General features: G+C 35.4%; 2 protein-coding genes across 2 annotated transcripts; both read left to right on the top strand.

Moving 5' to 3' along the window:
• The first annotated feature begins 3,380 nt into the window (after positions 1-3,380).
• On the top strand, positions 3,381-4,468 carry LOC131074738 (reticuline oxidase-like). The gene is made up of 2 exons (XM_058011413.1): positions 3,381-3,400; positions 4,120-4,468. The coding sequence occupies exons 1-2, from the start codon at positions 3,381-3,383 to the stop codon at positions 4,466-4,468; spliced, it is 369 nt and encodes a 122-aa protein (XP_057867396.1).
• A 7,043-nt stretch (positions 4,469-11,511) lies between these two features.
• LOC131074739 (berberine bridge enzyme-like A) lies at positions 11,512-11,832 on the top strand. Its single transcript, XM_058011414.1, has one exon. It carries the CDS (start codon positions 11,512-11,514, stop codon positions 11,830-11,832), a length of 321 nt encoding a protein of 106 aa, XP_057867397.1.
• The last annotated feature ends 1,980 nt before the right edge of the window (positions 11,833-13,812 follow it).

Genomic DNA, 13,812 nt, shown 5'->3' on the forward strand with positions numbered 1-13,812 from the left:
ATCTTAAGGGGGGTGTTCGAGTAATTTTAAGATAATTAAATTATTTATTAATTAGGTCCTTTAATTTCTTTTTCACTTAAGTTAAACTTAGGTGCTTTATTTTATCTAGGTGTTACACTTTTAAAGTCTAAGTTCACTTAGAGGCACTTCTAGTTAGCTTTTATAGCTCATAGTTGAGCTTAATTGAGCTCCTACTTTGAATTGCTTCGGTTCTTCTAATTTTAGGATTAGAGCATCTCCTATTTTCTATAAAGCAATTCCTTCATTTATTGTAATTGTACCTTCAATATCGAATGGTAATTTTTATAATACAATAATATAGAGTTCTTTGGTTGTTATATAGCACACAATCTTTGCTTGATCTCTTTTGTGTGATAGATGTTTTGTTTTAATTGCAGACAATTCTTGGATCCTATTCTTGATTATCAGCTTCTACACTATACACATCCCTTTAACTCTAGATCTTCTTCTTTCCCTATCCCTCTTTATCTAATAAGTTATCTCCCTCTCTCTTACCCTCTCCTCTCTCTCTACCTCTCTCTCCCTCTATCATATTCACTCCACCTATCTCTCCATCTCTCTACCTTTCTCTGACTCCTCTCTCTTTCTATCCATATCTTTTTCTATAACTATCTCCCTATATCTCTATGTATCTCCCTCTCTCAATCTCTCCCCCTCTCTCACTCCTCTCTCTCTTTCTATTCATATCTTTCTATACCTCAATCTCCCTCTATCACCCCCCCTCTCTACTTATCTATCTCCCTTTATCTCTCTCCCTCTCTCTATCTCTCCCCTTTATCTCTCCTCATCTCTCCCTCCCCCTTTCTCCCTCCCTATCCCCTATCTATCTCTCTATCTCTCTTTTTCTCTTCCTAAACTTATTCATCTCTATCTCTCCTCTTTATCTCTCCCTTTCTCTTTCTCCCCTTATTTCTCCCTCCTATCAATCTCTTCCTCTTCCCATCTCTATTTTTTTGTCTCTCTATCTATCCCTTTGTCTCTATATCTCCTTGTATATCTATCTCCCTATCATTCTATTTCAACATCTATGTCTCTATCTATCTCTCCATCTCCCTCTTCCTCTATATGTATTTATCTCTTCCTCTCTAGCTCTCCCTATATATTTCCCTATCCTTCTCTATCTTTATCTCTCCCTTTAACTCTATCTATCTATCTATTTTTCTCCCTCTATCTTTCTCTCTCGCCCTCTTCGTAACACTTTCTTTGTTCATCAGTTTCAATCTCTATCTTCATAATTCAATCTCTCCCTCTCTTACCATATCTCTATCTATCGCTATATATCTATCCCCCCCTCTCTCTCACTTTATCTCTCTCGTTCCTCTTTATATCCCTCTACTTCTCCATATCCATCTCCATCTCTATCTCTATCCCATATCTCTATCTCCTTTCCTCTCTGTCTCTTACTCTTCCCCTTCTATCTCTCCCTCCTTCTATCTCTATCTCTCCCTATCTTTGTCTTCCCTCTCTCTTCGTATTGGTAATGGAACGTGATTATCTTCCTAGTTTAGAGGTTTTATTTCAGCCATGTTTAGGCCCTTATAATTGTATGCACAGTTGATTTAAAACTCTCACTTCTCCATTGTTACCTCTATTACATAAACATCATTTTCTAAATGGCCTACCAATTGACTTCATGTATTGCACAAATGTATACAAAAACATAACAAATTTATTTTAATTGACCTTCTACATATCTTTGGCGTACCCATTGGACACCAAGATGTGATTGCTAGTCAATATATTATTATTGAAAACATTAATATCAACATGAACACAAAATTTAAATAGGAAATAAACGTGGGTATGCTGATTTCGGTCACAATAATACCAAACCCGTCTATAGGTACGTGATGTCATGAACGGGATAGATTCGATACAATGCAATGGGTCTTATTAAAATGTTATGAACATATTATTATAGTGTTTTATGTAGACTTACATATGGTAACGATAACATCGTTTACGAGTATGCGTGTTGATTAGAGAAAGCGTAACTTGCCATGTATGTAAGTGGGTTAGCCTTGAATTTTTTAATCATTTTCCACAGAGATTTAAATCTCCTCGTCGAATTCTAATGAACACGTGCATTTGACTCCATAGAAAATGGGCAGGGAAAGAAAGTTTAGATTCGAAATTGCAAACATTCATTGACGGTAAGGTAGTCTACAATTCATCGCAGATTTGTCGCAGTTGTTCGTTATATTATAAAATTCATTGTTACCGGTTTGAACCAGAACATATTCATATTGTGGAAAAGAATAAAGCATTTACATCTACATTACCGTGTTATCACGTACTTACACATGTTTAATATGAATGAGAGAACTCCAAAAGAGTGTCGTACGAGAATTATATAACCACAACTAATGTGGTAAATCCACCAATGCTGACAAAAGCCATGCACTCCGCGCGCCATTAAAGACTAAGATTGTAAATAAAAATTGGAACACAGAGCGTTTTAAAACTTAACTAAAATGAATGTATTCAGGGTTACGCCTGGAAATTGACAATTCTTATTCTGATATTATTTTTAGTTAATCGGCGTTTACCCAAAACAAACAATGAAAATATAAGGGCAGGAGTTAATTAAGCACCATATGAACCTGCGGCAAAGCCATATTAAGTTACAGTTGATCCACCAGCATTTCGTCCAGCATCCCTTCCTGTTGTTTACCTCGTTGGCCGTTAACCAGCACCCGCCCTACAATTCTATGGGGACCAGTAACAAAGCTAGCAGCGAGAAGGGCAGGAGTTAATTAAGCACCATATGAACCTGCGGCAAAGCCATATTAAGTTACAGTTGATCCACCAGCATTTCGTCCAGCATCCCTTCCTGTTGTTTACCTCGTTGGCCGTTAACCAGCACCCGCGCTACAATTCTATGGAGACCTTGAATCATTTGATCCCAGAGAGGGAGAGTCAAAGGGATTGGGGTGAGAATAAATAATGCGAGATAAAAGTTGGAAGCAAGCCGAGGCAAGAGCAACCAAGGTGATAAAGACAGGAGCAAGGCCCACATAAACAAGGGTAAAGGCACCTAAGGCAGCAGGAAGAGAGGCAGGTCGAGAGCCCTCAGGAATATATGGCCAGTCACATCCCTTCCAGTTTGAGCGCCTATGGCATACCTTTCAATTGCATATCCAGATCCTGTAACAGAACCTCCAGCAGCGGGGCAGTTTCATAAACAGAGCAAGCCCCAGCAGACCGGGCTGTTCCTATCAGTGATGTTCCGACATCTGCCATTGTTCCTAGGCCCCGTCTTTTTTATAAATGATGCTTCGAAAAGAATTGCTATAGTTACCCCGCCCTATTCTAAAGGAGCACCCTCATCCGACTAAAGGAGGGTGAGGAAAGTGAGAATGATTACACAATATCAAAGGCAAGAGGCTACTTCACGAAAAATATCAGAGATAAACGATTCTCAATTATATTGGCTATAAAAAAGGCGATTAGTATTTTAAACTTTTATGATTGTATTCGAAATTATAATTATGGTCTGAGGAACCAAATTATTGATATATACTAACTCGAAAAGCCGATTGTAGTTGGTCGTAGTGGTAAGCCTGAATTTCTAGATCGTTAAGTCATATTTTTAGGGCAGTTTCGGGCCATTCAAAAGGTTCAAAAGCTCAAGCGTGCTTATCACATTTTTAGTTTAAAAAAATAAAAAATCGAGAGTTTACAGATTCTACTCTAGTTGTAAAGTCAAGATCCACCGTGTTGCAAGCTTATCTGAAAGAATTGGTCACACCTGTTAACAGACACAAAACTGCTGTCTATAAATTTAAGATTGAAGAGCATAAACACAAAGCATCTGTTATAGATAGCTAGTGTAAGAAATGGCCTGCTTTTGTGCGCTTTTGATTCTAATTATCGCATTCTACACCGCTGCCACATCACCAAAAAATGGAGATAGTTGTCATGCTTGCATGCAAGCGGCCTAACCAACGCTACAACCATCTCCTCTGCTTCTGAATTTTATTCTCTTCTGAAGTTCTCCGCCCAAAATCTTCAATTCACAGAGCCTCAGACACCAAGCCCATAAGTTATCATTATTCCTGAAAGCCAAAGCCAATTGGATGAATCCGTGGTGTGCAGCATACAATACGGGTGGGAGATTCGTGTGCGAAGTGGAGGACACAGCTACGGCGGGCTGTCCTACACGTCCGACGTGCCCTTCGTAAAATCACAGACGGCTTGGGTGGAAGCGGGTGCAACTTTGGGTGAAGTCTACTTTGTCATTTCGTTTCCTGCTGGGGTTTGCCACACGGTTGGATCCGGCGGTCATATTGCTGGCGGAGGGCTTAGCTTCCTGTCGAGAAAATACGGCCTTGTGGCCGATAATGTGTTGGATACACTGCTGATAAATGCGTCAGGGAAGGTGATGGATAAGAACACAAGGCGGCGGCGGCGGGAGCTGGGGAGCTGTCACGGAGGCTGTCCATAGATGGCAATACGCGGGTCCTCAAATGGAGGAAGATATCTTCATGCGAGTACAGTTCTTCGGCATAAAAGTGAACAACAGCACAACCATCAGAGCGTCGTTCCATGGAATATACCTGGGACGTCAGCCCGAGCTGCTGAATAAAATGGGCAAGATCTTCCTGTAGTTGGGAATGGTGGCTGCAGATTGTAAAGAAATGAGATGGATAGAGACAATCGGCAACTTTGATAGCACGAACATGAGCCAATTGACAAACAGATATTATACAGACAAAGTTTTTTTCAAAATCAAGTCAGATTTCGGGAAAACCCCACTGTCGAAACCTGCTCTGAGAGGACTGTGGCCGATTATGGAGGAGGAGGTGAGCTAACCCTCCCAAGGGCTCTTCAATGTGGAACCTGCGAAGTAAATGATGGGTCCCATGAACTATTCTGGGAATATTCATGGAATGGTTATACACCCTTAAAAAAAAATATCTCTGAACTTAAAAATGCTAAGGGCATCATGTCTTCAAATTGGGGGACCAAGGTTAATGACTACATCGAATTTCCCAAACCAAATCAATCTATAGCTAGATGGAAGGACATTAATTCTTTGTCACTGGAATCTCATGAAAAAGATCCCATCAACAGCACCTTGGAATCTAGAATAATCATACCTTCTACACAATACGACAAACTTGTTTGAGCCCCTTCAAACTCAGGCAAGAACTCTGTCGAGCAAGGCTATCAATCTCTAATGTCTCATAGGCAATTGACATATCAAAAAAGGGATTATTCTATCGTTTTTTTAATGATAAGATTCTCCCAAAAATAGGGTGTTTCTCTTGGCTAGTACTAAAAAATAGAATTCTCACAAGTACAAAACTCACTAAAATGAGAATTGTAGAACTATTCACATGTGTTTAACGCGAGGGGCACTTGGAGGATGTTGACCACTTATTTGATAACTACATCTTTAGCTAGCTATACTCATTAGCTATTATATAGAATCAAGATTGTATGCTCCATTGCTCAACAATGTCTGGACTTGTTTTCTAGCGGGCCAATCTTGTACAAATCATCTTTCTTTGCTTGCTTCTAGAATTTAGCTCCACCAATGATAGTGTGGGGGTATTTGGTGGGAATTAGATATGACAATCTTTAGAAAACAAGTATTCGAGCCACACTCAGTTATTTCCAATGTTGTGAAAACTATTACAGTGGTAGTTAATACATATGTTAAAAATCTTAAAACCATAGGTTTGCCCTTTTATAGATTGGGATGCTCATTTGGTTAAGATTTTGAAAGACCTCAAAATCTCCTACAAAAATGCTCCAAGGGATCAAAGTGATCAAAAGATAGATCTAAAATAAATTTCTTGGATCCCCCCTCCTAAAGACCTATACAAGTTGAATTTCGGTGTAGCCTCTCTTGGTAACTTAGGCTTATCAAGGTGTGAGTGTGTTATCAAAGATTACAGGGGACACATCATGAAAATAATAGATGCTAATATCCCTCCTAGAACAAACAATTTCGTAGCGGCTTTTTCACTTTTAAGAGGGATTACATTAGCTATGGAGATAAGCATTCAAAAACTCATTATTGAAGGAGATTCCTTGCTCATCGTAAATGCAAGTAAATGGAGAAGAGCTAACAACTATAACATTACACACATACTCTAAAATGTCTAGGATAGTCTAAACCATCTTGAATCTTTTTAGATTGTGCATACCTACAGAGAAGGGAACAAGCTAGTGGATTGGCTAGCAAATCAAGGATGCATACAACCTATGAATTTAAAAATAGTACTAATGGAAGTAGATGTTGTCAAGTTTCTAGCAATGGGTGAAATTTTACAAAGAGATAGAGAAAGATCTCAGGTGTGCCCAAAACTATAAACTCTTTAGAAATAGTTATGGATGACCAAAATACAAGAACAAAGACATGGTGATTTGGATGGTCCCTATTGGTTACTTCCAAATTAAAAAGGGTAACTTCACATTAGTTACATTATTCTCTCCCATCAACATCAACATAGGTATGGTTGGACTTTAAAAATAAATCATTTAGTTGTGGTGACAAAGGGTTTGTAGCAAGGAAAACATGGGCCCAATCATGTCAAATAAGAACCCATCTACTTTGAATCTTAAAACATAGGATCACGACCACTCAAAGCTTTATGTTTGAAGGGATCACATACCAATAGGTGCAAATAGACATAATGTGTTAAAAGACCATTTTTGGCATCTCGTATACCTAGATATTTAGAGGTAGCTAAAACCACATGGCATAGATGGAAATATGTTTTCTAACATGGAAAGCCCTCATAAAACAAGGATAGAATCCCTATTTATCAAAAATCCAACATGTTTCCAGTAGTGCCTTTTGGCACAGGCCAAAATTATGTGCCAACTTTCTAAATAATAGATAGAGGCAGTAACATTTATTTCATTGATTATGAAATAATCATTATTTCCACACTTCCTAAGAATAGGTAGCCTTTTCATCAAATTTATTAATTCCCTTGTCAATTGAGTTGGTGAATGTAGGAAGTATCATTCTTTGGTAGGTTTATTCCTAGATTTGATGGTCACTAGCTCATTTATAGCCTAAAATGCTGCCACACTGACCCCAAATTTTAATTCCTATAGATTTGGAGCCATGTGTTGCTATCCTTTATGTGGTTTATGTTAGGCTTATGTACCCCTCTTTCACTCTGATATCTTTTCACCATACATTCAAATGACATGGGCTTTATTGTGGTGCAATATATGGTGGCAACCTCTCCATTTCCCAATATATTTCCCTACGAAATTTCTTAGGTTTGATATTTAAAGTTATTGTGTTTTCCTTTAGGTGTTTTTTAATCTCTCTCTTGCTTTTCTGCATTATGAATATCTCCCCATCAATAAGTGCATAAATTTGCCCATCCTTGATGAAGAAATTATAGAATTAAAGGAATACTTGAAGGTAATACTTAGAAAAAACTTTTCCCTTCAATGCCACTATGTTGAGTGGGATATTAGAGTAGCCATTGATGTTAACCTATAGGAATCCTATCCCCGTATTATTTATCCCACTCATGTGGCTAGTGTGTTTATTTCAAATGTTATGGATCTCATGTAGTCCTCTTCCATAGTTTCTTACCTCACTACAAACTACTTAAGGAATTATCCCCAAAGTAGCCTAGCCTCTACTATTAAGGGATATGATCTTCATTTAGGAAAGGATTTAGTGGGTGAGCTATTATGTTGGAAAGACCTTTGCAAAAACTCTATTTTTATTTGTATTTATACAACTCTCAAGTTGTCCCTAAATCTTAAAGATGATAGGGTTCTCCTAGATGCCATCTCAACCCATAAAAGGGAATTGGGTGAATCCCCATGTAGCAACATTTTTGATAGATATGAAGCCATGTTCCTTCTCATTACCCACAAATAGCATTCCCTAGCTCATCCCTATAACCTATTCTATGAGGGGGTAGAGATCGGACTGATTATTGCTTAGGGCCTGTAGGGTACATATCATAACTGTCCACTTAATGGAGCAAGGGGAGATAAGAACATGACCAAAGCGTACAACAATTCTAATTTTCTATAGGGAGATGTAGATATTCATGGTGGATATTTTGTGCTAGATGATATTTTCATTCATTGATATGCAGGAAATGTTGTTGGGACTGTGACTTTAGAGAATGGTCCTTCCTTGAGCCTCGATGTTTTTTTTGGTGTAGATGATGAAGAGGAAGCACATGACTATAACACCATTGTGGATATGAAAATGATGGATTATATTTTTTCCACATAGAAGGTTATAGCTTGTGATTTTCTAGTTCTAAATGACATTGTGCAGGCTATGCCAATTAAGTTTTCTTAAAGGGGTGTTTTATTTTCTTTTGTGTTTTTATTCTGCTAATGGTGTATATATGTTTTCTTTGCCCAAAATTTCATTGAGATCTCCTTTTGTAAATTGTAAGAGACTCAATTTGATGTATAGGGGGATGGATAAGAAATCATTGGTCTATGTTTATATGTTTTTGTTAAATATTTTTAAGGGACATCTATATTGGCAGATTTATACTTAGCCAATACCCAGATCAAGAAATATCAATAGATATAGGAAAGTTGATAGATAGTATGGATACTATTGATATATATATTATATACAATGTAATATTGGCTCAAATATTTAATACCAATCTAGAAGTATAGGCCTTTGGCCTTTTGCTAAAAAATTAAAAAAGAACAATGTTTAATATCAAAGTAACATAGTTTTCAATATAATGTTTTCCAAAATAGATATAAATATAAATTCTTATTATAGATGTTTTATAATTTAAAAGAAATCCAAAGGAAATATATAACATGGTAAATTGAATAACATAAACAAATTATTAGAGCAAAGCTCCCAAGCTAGGAACAATGATTGCTAGAACTTCCATAAACAAAGAAAATATTTAAATCACTAGAAAATGATATGATATTAATATGTTTACTAATGTACAATAGCTCTTCTTATAAAGGGAAGAGTAAGAGAGGGAGCACTTATGATGTCTGATGGTTGCTACAATTACCTACCAACTATTGACACAAAATACTAAGTGTATGTAAATAAAAAAATATTAAACCTTACCTAACACCTAGAAAGACACAATGATACATAAATAAACTTAAGCACAATGAGTAAATAATAATTTACTCTAACACAAATAAATCAATCATATTTTGATAAAATTATTATATTATATTCTCAGTGCCTTTATTATCAAGCATTTCGAATACTTATTTGAATCTTGAGCATTTTGAACAGTCATTCTCACTCTAAGAAGATTTCAGTAGCCCTAGTCATCGTAGCTATAACACATTGTTGCGGAACTAAATATTATTCAAGACCACCATACATGCTTCTCTATAATAAACATAGAAGGCACTCCAGAGTAAATACTTAGCATGCATACAACATGCTCCAAAGTATTTACTCAACATGTACAATAGTCCTAGACAAGACAATCTTTAGTGTAATTTATACCTCACATTAAACACACACTATGTGCCCCCTTCTCAAGTATAACATAAATGATTTATATAACATTTTAAGTGGTAGTTTTTAAACCATTAAAACCTTTCACAATAGTTTTCAATTGATAACTATTTAATAGGATAGTATTCCTCTCCCTTTCTAAAGGTTTTTTTAATAAATATTCTTTATTGTTCTATCTTTTTATTAGATGATCATAATATCCTTTAACTTTATCTCCCTTTAACTTTGAAGTGGTCTTTCATTACTTTATCTTCTCTTGGAAAAAATTCAAATAACCATTCTCCCCCTCTAAATTAGTTATTGTTCTTAGTAGCATGAGGTGTATTTGCATCAAAACTAAAAATATACATTTTTTTTTTTAAAATTGAAGATTGTAAACCAATTTTATTAATACAAAATAATAAAAAAAAATTAAAATTGAAGATTGTAAACCAATATAGCCAATCTAGGATAACCATTTAATAACATCTAGTACATCGAGAAGCCAACATATTCGAGTCTGAAATAGCATATACTAAGCACTACTAGAAGCATATACATATAGAGTGTCTCCAAATAAATAAAATGTATAATTTATTATTGTATACGATGAAAAATGATGATGATAAACTATTCCAAAACCAGAAGGATCCAACCACAACAAACCCTAGTCCTAAAATAAAACATTCACCATACACCAATGAAAATATTTAAGAACATTCAAATCAACAAATTAAGTAATAATACCATTCACATGCCAAGTAGGGTTTTAATCCCCATTATCTCCTATCTCTATTGATCTTGTTTCATATATTTTCTCTCATATTTTTTATATGCTCAAGAGCTCAACAAAGAACAGATTATGGTTGTGAAATCCCTTGATTGCAAAAAGGCTTGATAGTCGCATAAAGTACTGATTAGTGTTGATAATGATGAAAGAATCCTCTTATATAGTAAAATAATGAAGGGGGTAGGTAGAGGAAAATTAAGAGATGAATGACATGTGTCATAGAAGAAAAAGATAATAAATTAAATAAATAAATAAAGATTTATTTAATTAATAGAAGACTTAAGATTAAATAATTAAATAGGACAATTTTAGGTGTCTACAATTATCATTAATCATCATTTCTTGTCTTGCTCCACATCATCAACATCATCCATCTTCCCTTCAGCTTTATCTTCCAACTAAAAATCAACATATTGTTCCTCAACTTCCTTCTATTGTTCTTCCTCTTCAACCAACTAATCAAAATCCTCACCTTGTTGTTCCTCCTCTTCTTGTTGCTTCTCTTCCTCTTCCTGCTAAGCCTCACTGATTCCCACCTATTTTTCCTTCTACCTTTATCTTGATGCTTTGACTATCCCTTACATTCCTTGAAGGATTCATAAGTTCCTAGAGGAGGAGAAATCATTTCCCAACTTGTGGTGTCAAAGTTATAATGCGACACCTCCATGTATCTAACGGTTGCATCCCTTCTGAGTTGATACTAATGCTCCATGATGTACACATTCTAGAAATTTTTAATATTCTTCATGGAATTTTTTATCCACTTGTATGAAGTCTTGAGGCCAATAATTTGCTTTCTTAATGTCTTCTTTGAAAGAGGGGGGTCCCTCTTCTATCATATTTATAAATCTATCTACTAATAATTTAAGGGTTAGTGACCTGCTCAATATTCAATAAGGATGCAAATCTAAGAGTAGATCTAGTAAGAACTCTATCCTTACCTTGCCAGAGACGTTCATTATGCTTTTTCCAAAAGACCCATAATATTTTCGTGGAAAGACAAAATCAAAATATATTATGCCCTTTTTAAGCCCTTTAAAATGACCAGTTACAATTTTAGACCAAGACTTCATATCACATAAGTTCCAGCCATCAATCTGACTCATGAACAAGGAATAGATAGAGATTTCATACTGACAATTGAAGAACAGATGCATATAATTTTTAGAACATCCACAAACAAGACACATGACAGCCCTATCATCAAAAACATTATAGAACAAAACCTATTAGGATATAATATCTAGGAGGAATTATGAACAAGATACCATCGACTGCATTGCCGTTTCCTCAGCGGAAGGGGACACTGTTCAACATTCAGTATAAGGTAGCCTGGACCAACAGAAGTGTGGATGATCGCTACATTGAATGGATGAGGAAGCTTTACAAATACATGGAGCCTTATGTGTCCCATTCCCCAAGGGCTGCGTACGTGAACTATCTCGACCTTGATCTGGGTAGTCCCTTCAACGGGAATGCTTCAGTTGAAGAGGTGAGAGCTTGGGGTGAGAGGTATTTTCATCACAATTACGATAGGCTTGTCAAGGCAAAAACTCAGGTGTATCCCAAAAACTAGTTCAGAAATTCTTAGAGCATTCCTCCTCTCGCAAAGTAGTGTTTATTCTTTTTATGTCTATTGACATAATAAGGAGCTCTTTAAAGCTAAGATAGAGTTGATTTGCTTTATGAGCCACACTCTTAACTCACCAGTCAAAATTTTTTAAGCTTTATAGCTCTTCAATCTTACAATAATACATTCAATTCTATTTGTGTTACAAGGCCTCTACATATTAAGGGACCTTCTACCCTTTAAATTTAATTTCGTGTAAAATTATTTGTGAAATTTAATATCTTGTTATATTTTAAATGATATATTTATAATATATATCTTTTAAAATTTATATAAAAATTGTGAAGGGATTATTTTTTCCTAGAAATTGACATATAACATAACATTGTGAATGCATTCTCTCTGAAATGGGTAAGATTGTCTTACCTAGTGCAACTCTAGCTATGAAGATATTTGTAATATACTAGGACGATTTCTCAAGTTATCCCTTAATACTAGTGTCTTCTCCCATTAATCTAATACTAGGATTTTTGTGGATTTAGATCTTTCCAAACAACTTCCTACTGAGATATCGCTACAAGTGGGTGAGCTATCATGGAAACAAATTTTGGACTAAGATTTTTGTGGATTTATATCTTTCCAAACAACTTCCTACAAGATATCCCTAAAAGTGGGTGAGCTATCATGGAAACAAATTTTGGACTATGAGGGCATTCCTTTTTGGTGTTGCTAGTACTTTTCAATAAGACATTTTCTGTCTTCTTGCACCCATGGTTCTCGACAACACTCTTCTCCAAGCTGGTGGAAGGATACTGACAGCGACCATCTAATGGTATTTCCTACTATTTCTAATTCAAGGTATGATTTCGTAGGGGACTCAATGCATCCTTCTGCTACGAGTTTGTCTATCTCGGCTACCAAGTCCCCTGTTCCTACTCCCCTTGTGGTGGCTTAGTTGGCTAGTCTCTCTAGCTCCCGGACTCATCCCATTTGTGGTTCTCGATTCCCTTTCTGAAATGTCATATTCATTCTCCAAACTTGGTGTCTCCTCTTGGTGACTCACAGTAGCATTGGATGGCTCCTCCAACACTAGTCCAATAACTTCTGTCGACAAAGATGCCTCATCGTGGACTGTTGGTCACCGTAAGAAGAAAGTATTTGTGTCTTACTATTCAAAAAACTTAGGTTGTTCCATTGGGTCCACTACTAGGTCCCAACTTAAATTTCAGTTAAGTTAGTTGTTCGTGTCTATTCATATGTTTGGTTTTTAATCTATCCCTTTGTTCATGGTTGTACTAAAAATGGAAGCAACTTTGTTGTTTTTTGGCTAGTTGTCCTATTATTGTTATTTCGATGTTTCGTTCATTTGCTTATGCTCCAAGCCTGTTTGTCTAATCTCTAGTTGGTTGGGTTCCTTCCCCACATACTTTAATCAAACACATTGGGCATGGTGAGATTAACTCTTTTTTAAAACACTTATTCATAGTATTCAATTGCTAAAATATCTTTTAGGTCAATGCAAAAATATTCTTTAAGAAAATATTAAATTATTTAACTTTAAAACAAAAATAATGATTAAAATTTGATTGAAGATCATTTTAAAACGTATTTAAAAATAGAGATAATTATCTCATCTTATATTCTTATATTTTTCTAAAGAGCATAAAGCTATAAAGAATTACTTTTCTTCCATTTAAAATATAAATAGAATTCTTATCCTCGATTTTTTAATATTTAAGTTTTATTTACTAATTTTTAAATTCTTATGTAAATAAGTTCTTCACATCACCTTGTACAACTGTAGAAATTTTCTTTGCATTAATAAATATTTAATGAAATACTTCTACACAGACCTTTGAGTCACTATAAATTAAATATGGATTGATGATGATTGATTAAAATTGTATTTAGTTGAAGTCTATAAAAAATATAACATCAAAATTTAATCAAAATTTATTTATAAAAGATCAATATAAAAGAAATAAG

This window comes from Cryptomeria japonica, unplaced genomic scaffold (genome assembly GCF_030272615.1).
Source record: "Cryptomeria japonica unplaced genomic scaffold, Sugi_1.0 HiC_scaffold_1150, whole genome shotgun sequence".
Taxonomy (NCBI): Eukaryota; Viridiplantae; Streptophyta; class Pinopsida; order Cupressales; family Cupressaceae; genus Cryptomeria; species Cryptomeria japonica.

Bases quoted from the DNA above. Each gene is read 5' to 3' on its own strand.
- LOC131074738 (XM_058011413.1), top strand. From the start codon at position 3,381: ATGATTACACAATATCAAAG. The intron at 3,401-4,119 runs GCAAGAGGCTAC...CGTGGTGTGCAG, and splicing joins ATGATTACACAATATCAAAG to CATACAATACGGGTGGGAGA.
- LOC131074739 (XM_058011414.1), top strand. From the start codon at position 11,512: ATGAACAAGATACCATCGACTGCATTGCCGTTTCCTCAGCGGAAGGGG.